The 21715-nt window shown below is 41.6% G+C and overlaps 1 protein-coding gene across 1 annotated transcript in view; it reads left to right on the plus strand.

The window, feature by feature from the left end:
* Positions 1–740: 740 nt before the first annotated feature.
* Positions 741–21715, plus strand: part of LOC117516892 (E3 ubiquitin-protein ligase CBL-like) — a 49334-nt gene continuing 28359 nt past the window's right edge. Inside the window, exons 1-3 of the mRNA XM_034177775.1 lie at positions 741–1304; positions 16488–16735; positions 17595–17741. Of these exons, the coding sequence (XP_034033666.1) occupies positions 1161–1304; positions 16488–16735; positions 17595–17741 (539 nt within the window). The 5' untranslated portion in view covers positions 741–1160. The remainder of the gene's footprint in view (positions 1305–16487; positions 16736–17594; positions 17742–21715) is intronic.

The raw sequence follows: 21715 nt of genomic DNA on the forward strand, positions 1-21715 counted from the left end.
TAGAACCATCACTGACTAAAAGATCCTTGTCTTAGATCGAAAAAGAATCTTTTCTTCTATTATACAAAAGGCCCCACCTTGAGTATTGTGTACAGGCTTGGAGGCCATATCTACTGGGACCCGAGTTGCAGCATACTCGTATGTCCTATATGAATAGACTTGCTGGACTCGGTTTAACTACTTTAGAAGATAAACACACTAGAGGTGATTTAATTGAGATGTACAAAATCTTACACAGACATGAAAATGTTAATTTTGAAATTTTCTTTGAGAGGAGAAGGCCATGGCCTGAGCCTTGTGTTTGAAAGGTCTAGAATGAATAAAAGAAAAAAAAAAAAAATCAGCAATGTGTTGTGGAATAGTTTGCCTTGGTATGTGGTTTCCTCGCCAAGTGCGGATGCTTTTAAAAGAAATTATGATTTGCATTATGGAGGGTAGCTAGCAGAGTTGTCGGCAGCTGCTAATGAAGTAACTGTAAAAATAACTAATAACGTAACTTTTCAAAGTAACTGGCAACACCATCCATAGTACCGGTTCCATGGGAGCCACTGATCATTCAGGGCACATCTTTACTTTAGTATAAAGTGTATATAGTGTTTTTATTTGACTTAGTGAAGCTTTTGTATTGGTATTGTAATTTTGAACTGTGGTTTAGAATTTCCTGCTTTGTCATCTGCTTTTAATTTTCCTGGCTCCATCCGCCGAACCTTTGACGGATCTTATTGTGAAGGCCGCTGCAGCCGGAAGTGCTTGTTAGTGTGCGGTAGCTATATTCGCAGTTGCACAGTTTATGTGTGTGTGATAATTTGCTTTTTTAGCCGCAGATGTTCGTCAAAAACACAGTTTATTATGAGCCAGGTTCGTTTCGTTTGGGGTTCCGACCTGCCGTTGTCGTGAAGAGACAGCAGCTGTCTGCCGACAGAAGCAGAAATATGAGCCGGTTAAAAGCTTGGAGTCAAACTGGGGCGTTTGAAATGTAGCGTTAGCTCGTCAGCTAGCCGCGTCGCCTACACTCGAGCGCTGCTCGCGGATGTTTACGTGAAGCTTCATCGCCGCGCTTCATTACACACAGGACGCAGCCCCAGCGGCTGTTTGGTGGCCGTAACCTTTGATTAGCACCCACACTGCCGGGGCGAACCCCCGGAGTCTGAGCAGAAATAATGGCCGGGAATCCGAGGAGGGGCGCCGGTCTGATCGGCTTGATGAAGGACGCGTTCCAGCCGCACCAGCCGCCGCTGCAGCCGCACCAGCCCGCCGTGGTGGACAAGAAAATGGTGGAGAAATGCTGGAAGCTCATGGACAAGGTACTGACAGCGTCCCCGTGGACAAAAGACTTAACTAAACCACAACTAACAGCGTATCCGGTTTGTTTAGCCTGAAGTACTGCATCTGAAACTGTCACAATGAAGCTGAAGTTTTATTTTGTGCAGGAACACAAAGTTACTGACTGTATTTGTGTACTAATCCAGCTTTGTCTGTAGCATCCCACTATGGAAGCATTGATTCACCATAGTCTCCGTGAAGTCTTTTTTTTTTCCTGAATCTGAATTTATAAGAATGGAGTTTTAAAATATTTTTTGGAGTCTTTCATATTGTCTGTAAGAGAGGCAGACGGATAAATTGGCAAGCGGATATAACTGGGCGATACTTGCAGATAAATCAGTATCTGTGTTTATTCCAGTGTCATGTACTGAGATTACCCCGTACCAGATTTATATATTCGCCATCTGTGTATGTGTGAAAAACAGGAAGTTTGTTCAGTACTAAGTTTGCTCTTTCTGTATGCGGATCAAATTCAGGTTTAATGTGGATAAATCCTGATCTTTTACTAATATTTCTTCCCTGGATTCCTTCTGCAATGCCTTGTCTCTACAGGGCTTACATCAAATGATCACACAAGCTATTTTTGAAACCAGCTCTCAATCCTTTCTGCCCACAGAAAGAGTAAACGCAGTACAGAACAAAACTTCCCATTTTCATACATGCACAGATAGTGAATACACACACCTGGTATAGGAGTAATCTCAGTATGGGACACTGGCTGATAAATGATGGAACTATGGCATTTAATTTAAATTAACCTTTATTTAACCAGGTTAGATCATTGAGATCTCTTTTGCAAGGGAGACAGGGCAATTATAAAGTTTCCAATTCATCTTTTACTTTGGATACTCTGTGTCCTTCTTATGGCCCAGTCACACGGCACACGACGATTCCTGAACGAAGGGAAAAAGTAAAAAGTCACAATTTGTTGAGAAAAGGTGAATGAAAGAGCTTTATCACCGAACAGCCTGCGAAGCAAGAACACAAAAAGGACGAAACAGGAACTTAACAAAACCGAAGCTCACGATCTCGACGCTTTAAGGAAACGCGCCTGGAGCCACAGCTGGAGCAGTTTGTGTCTGCATCTCTGCGTTCCAGGACTCGGCGCTGGGACGGAGCTCATAGCACCTGAGTCCTGGAGAAACTGCAAACAGAAGCTGTGGAGAACGTGTGCATGTCAGTGGACCACCTGCTCTGGTTCCTCGTCCAGAACAAACGAGGGATCATCTCCATCATCATCAGAATCCACACTGTCTGTCGACAGGCTGCGCGCTCCATCTTGCTCAAATTAAAAAAAGAAAAAAGTGTGCTGCGGTCACTGCTGTATCACTGCATTATGTTCTAAGCCATATATATTGATTTATAACAGAAAACTGTCAAAGGGGGGGATAAATTTAAGTGTAAAAGTGATTGAATATATCAGAGCAGTAAATTAATCAGTGCGTGTGAACGCGTGCATTGACTCACGTGTGCGGTTATTTCCACCAGCTGATCACTGATCCACAACGTGAATTCTTCCTTCCAGAACAGCTCTTTATATAATCATTTTGATTCATCTGCCTGTTGCCACATGTACAGAAGGACTGGATTATCATTCCTACACTCATATTGTTATATTTAATACAAAATAATAAGTGCACGCAGCAGCTCCTGCTGCTGCTTATGCTGCATTCAAGTACCGTCGGAAATTACACAACTTTTTTGTTGTTTCAAATTCAACAGTTGCTTGTGGCAAAATAATTATATCCACACAGAAGATTAATTCTGGCCTATATGAGGTGCCTGAGCCCATTGAAGCTGACCCCCACCTAGATTAAAAAAAAAAATCCAAGCAAGCAGGCTGAGTTTGCCCTGTAATTTCTGACGGTACATGAAGCAGCAGCAGCCTCTGTCAGGGTCAAACACCTTTAGACACAAAAGAAATGAATGGACACGGGACGCAGCAAATCTTTTCTGCCAGCTTTACATGCAAAGGGAAGAGCAGTCTCAGAGCAGTCAGTCTCTACCTCTCTCTTCGACAGTCTCCCTCTGCTCAGCATCTTTTATTCACTCAAACAGTGTGATGTACAAGCAGGGCGTGATCATATAGTCATTGATTGAAAACTCACATGCGTCTCACAATTTGTCAAGGTACCTTGAGTAGATACATATGCAAAACATCCTGTGCAGCTGTTGAACAAATATCTATTACATGTCCTGTCTGTGGATTTGTTTTGATTGCTAGCTTGTACTCCCTTCTCTTCCCATCAAACAACCCGTCTCCAGACAGGATGTGGAACCTACTGGTGCTCATCAGTTCTGTTGTTTCACTGTCATCCCACGAGAACTTTCCTTGTTTCAAGGCCAGCAATCCCAGCAGAGCCGTGCGACACGGCACAGTGCAAAAATATAAGCATGCATAAGATATGTGATACAGAACAAACGATAGTAAAAACATAAGTGTTATGATGGTATGAGCATAATTTTTCTGACAGTCTCAGCGCTCACAAACCAGCTTCTGCACTGTCTGAAAACGTTCAGCTGCTCCAACAAAGTCAAATTAAACAATAACGTTACAAAAACTAAACAAACGATTAAAAACTTCAAGAATGACAGCTAAATGAAACACAGACGAATTGAGGTTTTTGTTGCCCTTCGTTCAAATTTTTCAACAGTTTAAAAATCCTGACGAAGTGCCAGCTGCAGGAACGAAGCTGCCGAAGGTTAAACGATGTCAACGAAAGTCAAGATTTCTTGTTTTGTCAGGGCTTCGTTGCCCTTTAAGTGCCGTGTGACTGGGCCTTTACCCTGTGTGCTGCTATACAATGCTGCTGGAACCTCAATTTCACTGAGGGCTTCTTTTCAAGGGATTAATAAAGTTCTGTCTCATCTAATTTAACTTTGTGCGTGTGTGTCTTGGCTGATCTTTAATGCGATTTATTTTTGCTGCTAGCTGAATAAACAAAATGCATATGGTGAATGCTGGAACCATTGAGAGTTGTGACTAATAATTGCAGAAAAGACTTTAAGCTTTTAATGCTATATTTTTTCTTGTTGTTGGTGATGCACCAAAGTGCAGGTGTCCTTCCAGCTCAGGTTGAGAAACTCACCCAGAGCAGACGAACATGAAAAGACTTCTTAAAAATACTGTTTTATTCTGTAGTAATTTTCATGATAAGGAATCAACACATTTCCAGAATGTTGTCTTCCAAAGCAAGGGTGTGTTATGTGGATAACAGTTTTTGTCAGGCTGTGATGATGAATCCAGGTGAGATGATGCAATAGGTCACAGGAAAAGACTTTATATTTATGCTGAGTGCTGTGTTGTAAAGGTCGAGCTTCTGCTGCTACATTAATTAGCTCCATACAGTGGTTATGCCCATGCGCCACTTCTATTTTTTTTTGTGTGTGAAAGCATTACAATGTCACATTCAGGCACAGCTTATATAATACAGTGTTTTCAACAGCTTTGTGTGGATGGAGAATATTTCTTGATGCTGTTTACAGAACACTTTTTAAAAATGACAAAGAAAAAAATTGTATAAGGAAAGGTCTGTTTTTGTGTGGACAAGGCCTGAGCAGCACAGAAATCTTTGTGCTCGTGAGAAGTTGCTACCCATATTAAATAAATGTAATGCTATCCCTCTATAGTAAAAAAAAAAACACAATTAATATAAAAAGGATGTACTGGATATCAACAAAGTACTGAGGGGAACACAGGGGAGGTGATGGTCTAGTGGTTAAGCGTTGGGCTTGAGACCAGAGGATCCTCTGTTCAAATCCCAGTCTTACTGGAAAATCACTAAGGTCTCTTGCGCAAGGTCCTTAATCCCCTAGTTGCTCCCGGTGTGTAGTGGGCGCCTTGCATGGCAGCAGCCTCACATTGGGGTGAATGTGAGGCAAAGTGCTTTGAGCATCTGATGCAGATGGTATAGCGCTATATAAATGCAGTCCATTTATTTCACTGCTAAAATGAGGTCTGCAGAATTGCAAGACATATAAAGTATGTCTGTATAGATTCTGTTAATGCAGACTTTTTTCCTCACTGCAAGAGCACTGCATGGAGTTTACCTGGATTTTGTTTTATGCACATAGTTAAAAAAAAAAAAAAAATCAAGTAGTACTAGTGCTTAGGGATGGGTATTGATAAAATGTTATCTATTGATTCTGCTTATCGACCCAGTTCTTTATTGATTTCAATTTATTTCATTTATATAGCACCAAATCACAACAAAGTTGCCTCAAGGCGCTTCACACAAGTGAGGTCTAACCTTACCAACCCTTATCAATACCTCCTGTGAATTTTCTGTGTACTAAAAGTAGGCTTTACAGGTTTTCTATGTCAACCTTTTGAATCTTATTTTTATGCTATATGTTTCTGGGGGGGTAAACATTTGTCTGTATATCAGCATATCAAAATTGGTATTGGTATTAAAAATCCTGTATCGGTTGGGCTCTACATTAAACTATGGACTTCTGTTATGTATGTCACAGAACTCTAAAAGGGGGATAATTCTATAATCTGGGTCATTTCAAGAGGTGAACCCACCTACCACAATTGGCAATACAGATTCAAACAACTTTATTGATCCTAAATAGTGCAATATATTTACATCTTACTATTCGCAATCCCAGCATTCATTGTTATACATGTCAAGGCACAAATCAGAAAAATGTAAGTTAGGAGACACACTGTGACCTAAAAAACCCCATCTCAGATGTGTTTTTTTTTTTAATTAACTGTTCCTACAAGTCTAATACTTCTGCTACTTTTTCAGTGTAACTGCTGTGAATTTTAATTCATTTTTTTTCATCTGTGTGAATCCTGTGTGAGCCTTAGGAGTGGTTAGCTTATTCATTATTGGTTAGCTTGTGCTTGCTTCGCTATACTCTTGAATTTCCTAGTGCACAAAGTATCCTGCGTGATGTTGGAAGATAGGGTCGCTCTCTTAGACAGCTTCTCTTAACAGCTTCTTAGCTCAGTGGAGTTAGATGTTACGGGCACTCCAGATGAGGTTAGTGCTGGGCCGGCTTGCGTGCCCATTAGCATCAGCCTACAAACGCCGGCTGTGGAGGACTGCTTTCAGACTGTGGCTCGGCGGAGGAAGCCTCGTAGGGCTTGGTGCCCAGTTGTGGTACCCCGATCACACTCGCCACTGCGAACTGTGAATCGGTTCTCCCCCTTGGATTTGCCTGATGTGAATTCTCTGAGCCCACGAGTGACTTATACTCCTATCTCCAGGCCGAAACGGTGGACTTTAGTGATAGGGGATTCTGTCAGTGTAAAAATATAGACAGCAACACTCAAGTGTCCTTCTTAATAAAGGTTTTAATGACTCACGGCAAGGCAACAGGATCAGGAGCACAGACGCGTTTCGACTAGGTCTTCATCAGTGTTTGTCACCTGCAAAGTGAGATTACAGACGGTGGTTGACGTTAAATGTATTCCTGGGGCCAGAGCTCCTGACATTGCATCACATCTTAAGGTGCTGATGCTGCAGAAGGGAAGACGGACTCAGGAACATGCCATGAGATATAGTTATGTCGGCACCAATGATGTCAGGATGAAGCACTCAGAGGTCACAAAAATGAACATAGAGAGGACTTTTGACCTCACCAAAAAGATGTCAGCATTGATTAATAGTATCTGGTCCCCTCCCCTTCCGGGGTACTGATGAGGTGTTTAGCAGGCTGACATCATTAAATAGGTGGCTGGTGCAATTTTGTAGACAGCAACGCCATGGCTTGCTGATGCCGGACGGCCTCCACCCTACTGGGGAAGGTGCTGCCATCTTGTCTGCGAACATAGATAGAGCTCTACAGGGAGGGTAACATTAGGAGTTTACAGCAGGCCACAGAGCAGGTGATTAGAGACCCTGCAAGGCTTATGATAAATGTGGGTGTGTAATCCATTATTTTAGCAGAGAAATTAGTGTAGAAAATCCACTATGGTGATAGTGCAGTTTATCTGCCAGGGAGGGAAATTCAACAAGTTGAGACTGTGGCCTGCTTCCGTAGACGTGTCCATAAAAATCAAAGGGATATGCTTTGCAAACTTAATACCCATTACTACATTGGATGATGTTGAAATTGAGGATGGCCCAATGGTTGTTCCGGCAATATCAGAGATTTCGTGTCTGCAACCTACAACGCGCGTGGAATGTCTCAAACCTAAACCTACTTCTAGGCATCTTATATATGCTACTCTGGAACCTCCCCTAAACCCAAAAAGTTCAACTGTCAAGCCCACTGAGGTCCTTAGTCTGGGTCTCATTAACATAAGATCATGATCCTCAAAATCATTGTTGATTAATGATCTAATTATTGATCATCACTTAGATATGATTGGGTTATGTGAAACCTGGCTTAAATCTACAGCTGACCTGCCCACCAGCATATACATTTAGTCAGTTCCCTCGTGATGTGAAGCAAGGTGGGGGTGTTGCTCTTATTTATAAATCTAGGTTTAGCTCATTAGCTGTTGGGGGTCACAAATATAACTCGTTTGAGCATCTGATTCTCCACTCTGCTCAGGATATTACGCATTTGCCTCTTGCCTCGGTGGTCTCTGACCACTCATTTATTAGGTGTGTATTTATGTTGCCGCGTTTAGTGGACCGAAAGCCTTGTCTGTCTCTGCGGCGACGCATTAATCCCTCAACTATGACTGAACTCGAAGCCAGACTGCCTAAAATTTTGGCTTCAGGTTTGGAGAATGTTCAATCAGTGGATAGTCTTGCGGATGGCTTGAATTCAGCGCTCAAGGCTACGCTGGATAAGGTTGCGCATCTTCTTTTAAGGCCACGCCTTCCCAGGGCGCAGTTGCCTTGGTTCAATGGTTACTTGCGTGACCTTAGGCAGAAGGCTCGAGGTTTGGAACAGAAATGGCGTAGTTCTAAATTAGAGGTGTTCCACCTTGCATGGCGTGATGCTGTCTTAGATTATAAGCATGCACTACTGGCTACAAAGCATGTCTATTATTCTGATTTGATCAATAAAAACAAGCATAATTCAAAGTTTTTGTTTGAAACTATAGCATTTCTCATTCATGGACAGCCACTTGTTATTCACTCTCCCTTTTCAGCACAGGACGTCTTGGACTATTTCGAGAAGAAAATTGAGGATATTAGGTTTAGCATATCTCAGCAGGCTTTGGTCCAGCCACCGCATACTGCTGTGGAGGTGGACGCGCCCACTGAGGTGTTACCCAGATTTATAGATTATGATGGTATCTTGCTAGGCACGCTGACGAAGATCATGACGTCTACTAAAAGCACAACCTGTTTATTTGATCCTATATCAACAAAACTGTTTAAGGACCTGTGGCCATTCTTGGACCGACTGTGCTGGAAATTTAAATCTCTCATTAACTTCTGGATCTGTTCCTAAATGTTTCAAGTCTGCAGTGATTAAATCATTACTTAAGAAATCCAATCTCGACCATAGTCTATTGAAAAATTATAGACCGATATCAAATCTATCATTTTGTTCTAAAATCCTGGAAAAAGTGGTTTCGCGACAGTTCGTGGACTACCTCACTAAGAATAATCTTTTTGAGCCACTGCAGTCTGCTTTTAGAAAATATCACTTCACAGAGAGAGCACTTACTAAAGTAGTGCATGACCTTTTGCGAGCAATGGACTCAGATACCACTACAGTCTTGGTGCTGTTGGATCTTAGTGCTGCGTTTGATACTGTGGATCATCAGATTTTACTCAATAGGCTAGAGAATCACTTTGGGATTACTGGAACTGCTCTTGCATGGTTGACGTCATACCTGTCCAGTCGTTCTTATTGTGTATTGTGTAATGGCACCTCCCCTGATCATAGGGACATGAAGTTTGGGGTTCTGCAGGGATCTCTTTTAGGCCCCCTGCTTTTTTCCCTTTATGTAGCACCCCTTGGGAATATACTGCGGCGCTTTGGGATTCCCTTTCATTGCTATGCTGATGACACTTTATTGTACATGCCAATAACTGCTGGTAATCTCATTCACATAAAATCTCTGGAAGATTGCCTTGTATCAGTAAGAAGTTGGATGTCTAGTAACTTCCTTCTTTTAATTTCTGATAAGACTGAAGTTATGGTTCTTGGTCCAGCGAGGTATCGGCATCAATTTGATCAGCTAGCACTTAGCTTAGGTCCGTGTGTTATACAGCATACAGATAAAGTGAGGAACCTTGGAGTAATTTTTGATCCTACGTTGTCCTTTTGATCTCCACATTAGAGACATTACGAGGACTGCTTTCTTCCATTTGCGAAATATAGCGAAGATTCGTCCCATCCTGTCTATGGCTGATGCTGAGACTTTGATTCATGCATTTGTCTCTTCTAGATTAGACTATTATAATGCTCTATTTTCTGGCTTACCGCAGTCCAGGGTTAGGGGTCTTCAACTGGTTCAAAACGCTGCTGCCAGACTTTTGACACAAAGCAGAATGTTTGACCACATTACGTCCGTTTTGGCGTCCCTGCACTGGCTTCCATTTGCTGCAAGATCGGATTTTAAAGTACTGTTATTACGAGGTCTGTCCATAAAGTATCGTACCTTTTTATTTTTTTCAAAAACTATATGGATTTCATTCATATGTTTTCACGTCAGACAAGCTTGAACCCTCGTGCGCATGTGTGAGTTTTTCCACGCCTGTCGGTGACGTCATTCGCCTGTGAGCACGCCTTGTGGAAGGAGTGGTCCCGCCCCCTCGTCGGATTTTCATTGTCTGGAAATGGCGGAATGAAAAGGACTTTTTTTTCCATCAGAATTTTTTCAGAAGCTGTTAGAGACTGGCACCTGGAAACCATTCGAAAAATTTATCTGGCTTTCAGTGAAAATTTTACGGGCTTCACAGAGAATAAGGACTTTAACTACAGGGTTAAGGACCCCTTTAAGGACGGTCGGTGCGCCGCGCTGCGAGCTGCGACGATGCGGCACAAACCACTGGATCATTTCTAAGCTGATGGCTCTGTGGATACGAGACCGTCGTGTGCTCTTTCTCTGGTTATCACAAGACCTGGACATCAGCCATTTTCCGGCAGATTTCACTTTTAACAAGAGATTTTGTCATGGAAAGCCGCGACCGATTCGCTGATGAAGCGAGACAAAGGAACACCTCCTTTTTGGACTGTTAGAGTCCAAGTTGAGACATGTCCAGCTCTCCACAAGTTCTTTTATACTCACTCGACTGGTAAGCACTGAAAGCCGAGATAGACATGTCCCAACTTGTCCTCTAACACTCTGAAACGGAGGTGTTCCTTTGTCTCGCTTCATCAGCAAATCGGTCGTGACGCGCGAAGCCTCCGCGCGGCTTTCCATGACAAAATCTCTTGTTAAAAGTGAAATCTGCCGGAAAATGGCTGATGTCCAGGTCTTGTGATAACCAGAGAAAGAGCACACGACGGTCTCGTATCCACAGAGCCATCAGCTTAGAAATGATCCAGTGGTTTGTGCTGCAGCTCGCACCGTGGCGCACCGACTGTCCTTAAAGGGGTCCTTAACCCTGTAGTTAAAGTCCTTATTCTCTGTGAAGCCCGTAAAATTTTCACTGAAAGCCAGATAAATTTTTCGAATGGTTTCCAGGTGCCAGTCTCTAACACCTTCTGAAAAAATTCTGATGGAAAAAAAGTCCTTTTCATTCCGCCATTTCCAGACAATGAAAATCTGGCGAGGGGGGGACCACTCCTTCCACAAGGAGTGCTCACAGGCGAATGACGTCACCGACAGGCGTGGAAAAACTCACGCATGCGCACGAGGGTTCAAGCATGTCTGACGTAAAAACATATGAATGAAATCCATATAGTTTTTGAAAAAAATAAAAAGGTACGATACTTTATGAACAGACCTCGTAGTTTATAAAATTGTTCATGGACTTGAACCTCTCTATCTGGCTGACCTGGTAAGCCCCTGTGTACCAGCTCGGCCCTGCGTTCTTAGGGTGCAGGACTTCTGTGTGTTCCCAGGGTGAATAAAAAGTCTGCCGGTCACAGAGCTTTCTCCTACCATGCTCCAGCTCTGTGGAGACTTTAAAGTCACGTTTTAAAGACTCATTTGTTTTCCCTGTTTTATCATTAGTGTTATGATGTTTTTATTCTTGTATTCTTTTATGGTCATCTTTTTATTGTTTTAAATTTTTAATTCAGTTTTCTTTGTTGTTGTTTTGTTGTGTGAAGCGCCTTGAGACAATTTCATCGTGAACTGGTGCTATATAAATTAATAAATTTGATTGCCAAGGTCAGAAGAATAAAAATCAGCCGTATTACTTTGTCACTGTAGGCGGTCTGCTCTGTGTCAACCTGATCCCATCAGATCTCAGAAGCTAAGCAGAGCAGGATCTGGTTAGTACTTGGATGGAAGACCTCTTTGGAACACCAGTGGCTGTGTTTTTCCAGGTAAAACTGGAGTTGTGTCAGGAAGGGCATCCGGCGTAAAACTTGTGTGGATCTGGTTGTATCCGCTGTGGCGACCCCAAACAAAACCAGGAGCAGCCGAATGAACAACAATTACTTTGTCACTGTATATAGGTCTCCTGGCCCATATTCTGAATTCTTAGATGAATTTGGTGCATTCATCTCTAACTTGTCAACTCGTACAGATAACATTCTGATCACTGGTGACTTCAACGTTCATATAAATAAGCTTTCTGATCCCCTCTGCAAATCATTTATGGAAATTGTGGATGCATTAGGATTTCGGCAATGCATTCTCGACTGTAGTGTATTGAAAAATAGCAGAGATATAGAGGAACATAATAAAACAAGTTTCACTGAAATCCATAGGGTGCGCACCGAACTATGGCCAAATGAAAATCGCCAAATATCACATTCTTAACATAAAGAGCGCCACTTATGCAAAAGCGCCCTAACTAAGCCACCACCATTTATACAAATTCGGAAAGAACTTGTCCCAGTGTATCCAAATATGCATAAATGAGCAAGGCTTATTCAGGGCGCAGGCCCTGGGAGGGTCCCAAATGTAGCCCAAAATGCCAAAAGGTGACTTGAAGCGCCACCCATAGGCGGCGCCCTCAGTTAGCCTTGAAAAATATAACGCTAAATGGGAGAATTCCGTCCATACATTCATATACCATAAGATCAATGAGGCTTACTGAGGGCACACAGAGATATTCAAAGGTCAAAATCTACCTTTTGACTATGTCACTGTTTTGGCCCCTTTAACCCCTACCCTAAAAAGGGCCGTAATTTTCCTCCGCGAAGGGATTTTTGGATTTAAAAAAAACAAAACAAAAAAAACACGTTATTTTTGTCCATTTGGACAATACATCTTCCCCTAAGAAAAACTTCAGTGGTCTACTGAAACATGATATATCACCTGATCTTGACCCTAGTGTATTGAAAAACTATCGGCCGATATCAAATCTATCTTTTTGCTGTAAAATTCTGGGAAAAGTGGTGTCACGGCAGCTCGTGGACGATCTTACTGAGAATAATCTCTTTGAACCACTGCAGTCTGCTTTTAGAAAATATCATTCTACAGAGACGGCTCTCACTGAAGTGGTGAATGATCTTCTGCTTGCAGTGGATTTGGACACCACTACGGTTCTGTTGCTGTTAGATCTCAGTGCTGCATTTGATAACGTGGATCATCATATTCTACTTGATAGGCTGGAAAATCATTTTGGGATTACTGGGAGTGCCCTTGCATGGTTGACGTCATAATTGACCAGTTGTTCTCACTGTGTTTTGTGCAGTAACACTACCTCTAACCTTAGTGACATGAAATTTGGGGATCCACAGGGGTCCGTCTTAGGCCCCCTGCTTTTCTCCCTTTATATAGCACCACTTGGGCACATATTGTGGCGTTTTGGGATTACCTTTCACTGCTATGCTGATGATACTCAGTTATATATGCCGATAACTGCTGGTCATCTCATTCACATAAAATCCTTAGAAGATTGTCTTGCTTCAGTGAGAAGTTGGATGTCTAGAAACTACTTTTAAACTCTGATAAGAGTGAAATTATGGTTCTTGGTCCAGTGAGACATCGGCATCAATTTGACCAGTTAACACTTAGCCTAGGCTCGTGTGTCGTACATTACACTGACAAAGTGAGGAACCTTGGGGTAATTTTTGATCCTACGTTGTCCTTTGACCTCCACATTATAAATATTATGAGGACTGCTTTTTTCCACCTGTGAAATATACCGAAGATTTGTCCCATCCTGTCTATGGCTGATGCTGAGACCCTGATCCATGCATTTATCTGTTCTATTTTCTGGTTTACCGTAGTCCAGCATTAGGGCTCTCCAATTAGTTCAAAATGCTGCAGCCAGACTTTTTACACAAAGCAGAAAGTTCGAACACATTACACCCATTTTGGCATCCCTTCACTGGCTTCCTGTCCCAGTGAGATCAGATTTTAAGGTTCTGCTACTAGTCTATAAAATTGTTCACGGGCTGGCACCTCCCTACCTAGCTGACCTAATTAAACTTTATGTACTGGCCCGGGCTTTGCATTCTCAGGGAGCAGGGTGTACTTTGTGTCCCTAGCGTGAATAAGAAGTCTGCATGTCACAGAACTTTCTCTTATCGTGCCCCTGTTCTGTGGAATGATCTCCCTGCATCAATAAAACAGTCAGATTCTGTGGCTGCTTTCAAGTCCAGACTTAAGACGCACTTATTTTCCCTTTCATATGGCTAGCATACTGGCATAGTACAGTTCTACACTTTTTATTCTTTTAATTAATTTTTTTAGGAAACAGATCAGGCCGCGGCCTCAAGCTTAGGGCTAGTGTCCGGCGATCACCTTAGTATTTCCTGTTTTTTTTTTTTTTTTTTTTTTTAATGCTGACAAATTATACAGTATTTCTTGTCTTTCTGATGGCTATTCTGTTTTTTCTCTCTAAGGTGCAGCTCCATCCAGAGATGGATGTGGTATTTGTGCTAGAGACCCTCCTGTCCTGTGCACCAACAGCATTTGTTGTATATTTGTTTTGTGAATTGTTCTGTAATTTATGTTTGCAGCACGGCCCAAGCAGAGGGTCACTCCTTTGAGTATGGTCTGCTTGAGGTTTCTTCCTCAGAGGGAGTTTTTCCTTACTACTGTTGCTCTGGGGGTTAGTAAGGTTAGACCTTACTTGTGTGAAGTGCCTTGAGGCAACTCTGTTGTGAATTGGCACTATATAAATTGAAATTGAATTGTTGGGAACCCTGCACTTGTTGTTTTGTCGTGGCTGTTTTTGAATTTGCAGACTTAAGACGCATGATAGAAGCACGTATCTCTGGGTGTTTGGATTTGGAAGGACTGAATCACACATGGACCTATTTCATTGTCAGGTTCATGGTGGAACAATGTAGTTATGTTGGTGTGGAGGTCTTGCTCAAACTGATTGTGAGGAAGAGGTTTGAAAAAGAGATGGACAGCTCCAGTGCTGAAATGTAGAAAGCGCTCCTTTTGAAGAGCTGCAATGCAAGTGCCATACATACAACAACAAACATGTTTGTAGTGCTTTTCTTTTCTTTCTTTTTTTTTTTTTGAAGTGTGCATACAGAGCCATGGATGCTTTTGTGAGCAACAAAACGGGTGAGCCAAAGATTCAGTGTGTTTTTCAAATGTATTTTTAATGTATCTTCATGCCAAACATAAACTGTGGTGACACCTTTTACACAGACTGTTCACACAATATTAATATAACCTGATGGAATTTTTGTTCATTTTGCAGGCAGTAAATTATGCAACTGAATGTGTACAGTCCATATGGTGCATTTGGATGCACCAAAATGCTCACTTCCCCATATAAAACCTGTCTAACCCAAAATGATGCAATAAGGGATTTGTCAGTCATACTGCACACATAAGATTTTTATGATGGTAGGTAGAAGAGGAAATATTTTGCTGCTTTGAACACTGTTTACAATCCTCGTTCATTAATAAGAAATTATGTCCATTTTTATCTCAAATGTTGTTGAATCATTTGAAGATTGTATTGTCCAAGGAGTAGCAACAATAATATGAAATTGAACAGTTGAGTCGCTGATATTTGGTTAGTGTTCCTGTGCCTGCCGACAATCAGCTCTGTGGCGCAGAAAAACTGCTTTTGGAGATATGTCTGTAGGAAGCTTCATGTAAAACATCCTTTTACTCTGCAGCAAATGAGCACTCATCCCACAGAAAACTGGAATCATTTGTGTTTTACCTTTTCCTTGCTTGGTCTAGGGTGTGGTTTCAGTTGGATGATGCCATGAAACACCTCTGCAAGTTGGGCCAGACCCGCACCAGCAATCAATTATGACAAGGAGAAGTGCGTTTGGACATAATTCAGTGAAATAAGTTAAGGAGTGGCTACAGGTACAGCAGATGCATCCCAAAATATGAAGTTTACAGGTGTGGTACAAGAAGCAGTAAAAGCACAGAGAGCTAAAGGGAACATTTGTATACATAGTGGGTGGGGATTCAACTGTTTCCATAGACACCCAAAGAAAAGGAATGGCACAGGGTTTGTCAGGCGACAATGATCAGCCCATCCGAGGCATTTCGTTTCTCTTACATGTAGCCAGCACCTACATTTAACGATGCAAAAGGCAACACTGAAGTCTGACCAGTTTTGCTGCCAATACTAAACAGATTTTTTTTAATCTTAATTTATTTTTCAAATATGGCTTGTCAATTACACTTAGAGCGGAATTGTAATAGTAAAACTCTGACGCTCAGAGTACAGATTAATTGAGTAAGCAATGTTGTCTTCATAATAATAATAATAATAATAATAATGTGTGCTAAAATGTCTTCAAAAGCAGGCCTTTACTCTTAAGGGTTGCGGTGTGTGACATTCCAGTCCCATGTCCCTGTAGCTACACACCTTCGTAGTCTCTGAGCAGGAGGACAATGGGAAAAACTAATTCATGTGGTGTGATTCACTAGTAGGATTGATATATTGCATGCATCATTTGTCAAACAGATTTCACATATATTTAGTGCAAAAAGGGTAAATTATTATTTTTTTAAGTTGCACAGTGATTGTGCTGGCTGCTGTTGCAGCGTTGGGACTGTGCTATGAAACTGCAAGACTGATTCACACTCTTTATAACCTGCAGTGTTTTCTTGACAGTTTTATAGGCTTGGCAGCCTGCTAGTTAGGAAGTACAGTTTAGTTTTTGTTTTCGTTTTTTTTGCATGTGATGTGTTGTGTGTGTTTGCTTATTGTTTCTGAACTGTTTTGTTTCCTCTTAAGGTGGTGCGTTTGTGCCAGAATCCCAAGGTGGCATTGAAGAACAGCCCACCTTACATCCTGGACCTGCTGCCAGACACCTACCAGCACCTGCGCACCATCCTGTCACGATACGAGGGCAAAATGGATGTCCTTGGGGAGAATGAGTATTTTCGTGTGGTCATGGAGAACCTGACCAATAAGACTAAGCAGACCATGAGTATTTTTAAGGAGGCCAAGGAGAGGATGTATGAGGAGAACTCCCAGCCCAGGTAGGCTTCAAGACATATTATGAGGAATTAATACAAGTGCATTATTTAAAAAAAAAAAAAAAAAAAAAGAAGTTTGTAACTGGTCCCATATACAAGTCTCTGCAAGTCTCTGGGTTTGGATAGTTTAAAATGGCATAAATGGACGATGCTACACCTCCTACATTACTACAAACAAGGGGTTTAGTAAAATCGTAATTAACAGGTTTCAAGCCGGTGTGCAGAAAATAAAGATATTTAACATCAAGTGATGCGACATTTACTACAGTAGATTAAAGATTAAAGTACTTTTGGTTCTGTCACATCTTATTGACTTTTTATGGTTGTCAGCACACATAGGCATGTGACAATTAAGGCTTTGTGCACAGCTTCAGTACTTTGCATGCGAGTTGGACTTGTATAACTATATTGAAGCCTTCTTTTAAATTAAGTTTGGAAGTGCAATTCTTAACAGTTTGTAGTGTTTCGGTGAAACTTTGCATAGTGGTAGCACACCAAATGAAGATGTGTTGCTGTCTGAATGTCTTCGAGGCAAGATGATTGGAATTTTGTGTTTAACTGATGTATAATATTATATTGACGCTATAAACATAAAGCTGAACTGCTTCATAGAGTTCAGTGAAACTTCAGACAGTGGCAGCACATTGGAGTAAGATGTCTATGGAGAATTTCGGTTTGACATTTTCAAGGAGACTTGAATATTAGCATTTTTTTAGGCCCTGAGGTCCTTTGCTGCCATTACTAATCCCCTTGCCACTGAAGCTTTGTTTAGGAATTTACTACACTTTTAAATGTGATAAAAGCTCTCATTGACTTACATATTTGTGTCTTTGTTTCTGTCTGCTGCTGTGCTCTTCTTCAGGAGAAACCTAACCAAGCTGTCTCTGATCTTCAGCCACATGCTAGCAGAGTTGAAAGCCATCTTCCCCAATGGCTTGTTTCAGGGTGACAACTTCAGGATTACCAAAGCTGATGCTGCTGAATTTTGGAGAAGGTCATTTGGAGACAAGTGAGTTTATACTGCAAATAACAAGGCTAGTGGAACAGTAACCTGCCAGATCATCAACTGAAGTCAAATTGTGATATGTCATTTTTCATTTTCTGCTGCTTATCCGGGTCCAGGTCACGATGTTTATAGACCAAGCAGCTCATTCCCCACTTCCCTATCCAAATGAGAAATGATCTGGAGAAATTTTACATCATACTTGCATCATTAAACACCTTTTACTGGATTTTCTATAACTGAATGTGATGGCACAGACATGTAAATACAAAAACTATTCTTAAAAAAAAAAAAAAAAACATTTCAGCTTTTTTTTGGGGGGGGGGGGGGGGGGCTGGAAGCGGGAGCTCCATGAATATTGTCTGGCTAGAAATCATTTTTCTGCTCTGGACACACATCACCCCATGACACTGTCACCAAACTCTCAGGCTCAGCCACTCTGGATTATACCAAAGGGAAAGGTCATGGGAAGTTTATGTACAGTGCATCCAGAAATTATTCACAGTGTTTCACTTTATTCCACATTTTGTTATATTTTAGCCTGATTCCAGAATGCAGGAAATAAATTTTCCCCTCAGCATTCTTCTACTCACAACACCCCATAATGACAACATGAAAAAAAAAAACTTTTTTGAAGTTTTTGCAAATTTATTAAAAATTAAAAAATAAACTGGCAGCAATTACAGCCTCAAGTCTTCTTGAATATGATGCCACAGGCTTGGTGCACCTATCTTTAGGCTGTTTTGTCCATTCCTTTTTGCAAGATCTCTCAAGCAGGTTGGATGGGGAGTGTCGGTGCACAGACATTTTCAGATCTCTGAAGAGATGCTCAGTCAGATGCAGGTCTGGGCTTTGGTTGGGCCACTCAGTGACATTCAGAGTCCTGAAGCCACTCCTTTGGTATTGTGCATTGCATAGGGTTATTGTTTTGCTGAAAGATGAACTGTTGCTCCAGTCTGAAGTCAAGAGCGCTCTGGAGCAGGTTTTTAACCAGGATGTCTCTGTACATTGCTGCATTCATCTTTCCCTCAATCCTGATTAGTCTCCCAGGTTCTGCCACTGAAAAACATCCTCACAGCATGATGCTGCCACCACCACACTTTACTGTAGGGATGGTACTCCAAACTGGACACCTGACATTCAGGCCAAAGAGTTCAGTCTTCATCTCATCAGACCAGAGAATTTTGTTTCTCATGGTCTGAGAGTCCTTCAGGTGCCTTTTGACAAACTCCAGGTGGGCTGCCATGTGCCTTTTACTAAGGGGTGGCTTCTGTCTGGCCACTCTACCATACAGGCCTGATTGGTCAATTGCTGCAGAGATGGTTTTCCTTCTGGAAGGTTCTCCTCTCTCCACAGAGGAATCCTGGAGCTCTGACACAGCAACCATCGGGTTCTTGGTCACCTCTCTGACGAAGGTCCTTCTTCTCCGATCGCTCAGTTTAGACGGGCAGCCAGCTCTAGGAAGAGTCCTGGTGGATCTCACCTTCTTCTGTTTACCGATGATGGAGGCCACTGTGCTCATTGGGACCTTCAAAGCAGCAGAAATGTTTCTGTACCCTTCCCCAGATTTGTGCCTCTAGACCAGTGGTCTTCAAACTATTCCAGAAAGGGCCGAGAGGGTGCAGGTTTTCTTTGCAGCCACTGACGTCAGCAGGTGATTTCACTGATTAACATGCCTTTGAACAGGCGGGATGAGTTCATCAGTGAAATCACCTGCTGAAGTCAGTGGCTGCAAAGAAAACCTGCACCCTCTCGGCCCTTTCTGGAATAGTTTGGAGACCACTGCTCTAGACAGTCCTTTCTCTGAGGTCTACAGACAATTCCTTTGACTTCTTGCGCACTGTCAACTGTGGGACCTTATATGTAGACAGGCGTGTGTATTTCCAAATCATTTTACCCCAGATGGACTCAAATTAAACTGTAGAAACATCTCAAGAATTATCAGTGGAAACAGGATGCACCTGAGCTTAGTTTTGAACTCCATAGCAAATGCTGTGAATACTTTTGTACATGTGGTTTCTTTGTTTGTTTGTTTTTTTTTTTTAATAAATTTGCAAAAATCTCAAACATTTTTCACATTGTCATTATGGGGTGTTGTGAGTAGAATTCTGAGGGGGAAAAATGAATTTCATCCATTTTGGAGTAAGGCTGTAACAAAAACAAAAAGTGTAAAAAGTGCAATGCTGTGAATACTTTCTGGGTGCACTATATTATGAAACATCCAACAGGATGTGTGCTTTGAAAGGTGGAGCTGACAGCAAGCAACTCAGATAAAAAATGAAATAAAATTCACACATCACAAGTCCACAGACACAAAAAAGGCCCTAATTAAATGGGTTCTCAGAAGAAACACAGAGGATAACAGAGTGAAATAAAACAAATTTATACACATCTAAAATGCAGGCAGCCCCACACGGGATTGGTGCCTGACACACAGCATTTCTGCTCTCACCTGCAGGAAAAAAAAGACAAAGCTCACCTCCCACTTCACTCCAGGTCTATAGGTAAGAATCATAGGATTATATTTGTTACTGGTGTCAGACATTGCATCCATCGTGATAGGACAGAACACCCTGCAACTGATGCCATGTTCAGACTGTCGGGTGCATTAATTTCTCTAGTTGGTTAAGTAACTCGCTGTAATAAACTGGCGAGCACTCCATTGAGAAAGACTGCTCCGATTCTCAACAATAACTCGTATACAATACAATGCAACATTTTACAATAAAGTGTTTGTCCTTTGTTACTCGAACAATAAATAATGGCAGTGGAGAATAGAAAGCTGGGACATCACTTTTACACAGGAGATCTTGAGAAGAGTCTGCTCGAAGAGTAATGGCAGCTTCAGAGGCTCATTTGAGAGTTTAATTTTATGGTAACGGAGACAAAAACATTTTTAATAGTCTTAGGTTTTCTATTTTTTTTTCCCAAAATTAAGTCCTGAAACGCTTTGTTTGGCGATGATAATGTTACTTTAAAAGTCAAAGTCTACACTGCAACAACATGGTGATGGTTTCATTTCAAATCCGTTGTGGTGATGTACAAAGGAAAAAATTCCAAAAAACAAAAAGTCCTCCTGTTCCAATACTCGTGGAGCTGACTGTTTTTTAAGAAGTGCAGCTCAATGAAGTGCTTATACATAAGCAAATAAAACTTGATATGACACCTGTAATACACTGGAAACCTCCAGTAAGCATGTCTCATTTATTTATTTACCGTATCTGAAATTCTGCTTGAAGAGGAAGTGGGCAGATGCTCAAGTGTGCTGCCAATATTGCTGTCATTGGCATGCCCACCCCTCCATACAGGGAGAGAGAAACCATACGCAAGACTCCGGAAAACGTTGAAGTATCACTCAACCAAAATCAATTGAGTGAAATGGAACAACCTGAATAACAAGCAAAATAAAGATGCACCAATGAAAGACATAGATGCCATGGACACAATTTCAAAATCTCTATGAAGATACCGTGTCAAAAAAAATTATGCAATCGGCCAACAAACTATTCTAAGATGATCAAAACCCCCTTGGCCATACAATCACGCTTGATAAGTTAACAAGTTTCCAGAATCTTAAAGCTAAAATAGCATGTGGGTCTGACAACAGCAGAACAGACTTGCTGACGCTTAGCACTCCAGTAGGTCCTCCTAAAACTATTCAATCTTCTGCAAAGTGGTTGCTTCCCTCAAATCTGGCCTAGGGGGATTATAACCCCAGTCTATACAAGTGGAGACAAATGTGACCCTAATAACTACTGAGGTATCTGTGTATTTCACTGTGTCCTTTATGCCTGTTGACAGGCCTTCCTTATCAAACACAACGTAAGTGTCAAATTTACTTTTTTTTTACCAAAAAAAAAAAGAAATGGCACCACTGATCGTGTGTACACACTACACGCCCTAATTAATCACTATGTTCACCAAAAAATGCAAATATTTAGCTTGTTTTGTTGTTTAGCACAATGGGCTTTTTAAACAAG

The sequence above is a fragment of the Thalassophryne amazonica genome, chromosome 9 (assembly GCF_902500255.1).
Source record: "Thalassophryne amazonica chromosome 9, fThaAma1.1, whole genome shotgun sequence".
In the NCBI taxonomy this organism is placed as follows: Eukaryota; Metazoa; Chordata; class Actinopteri; order Batrachoidiformes; family Batrachoididae; genus Thalassophryne; species Thalassophryne amazonica.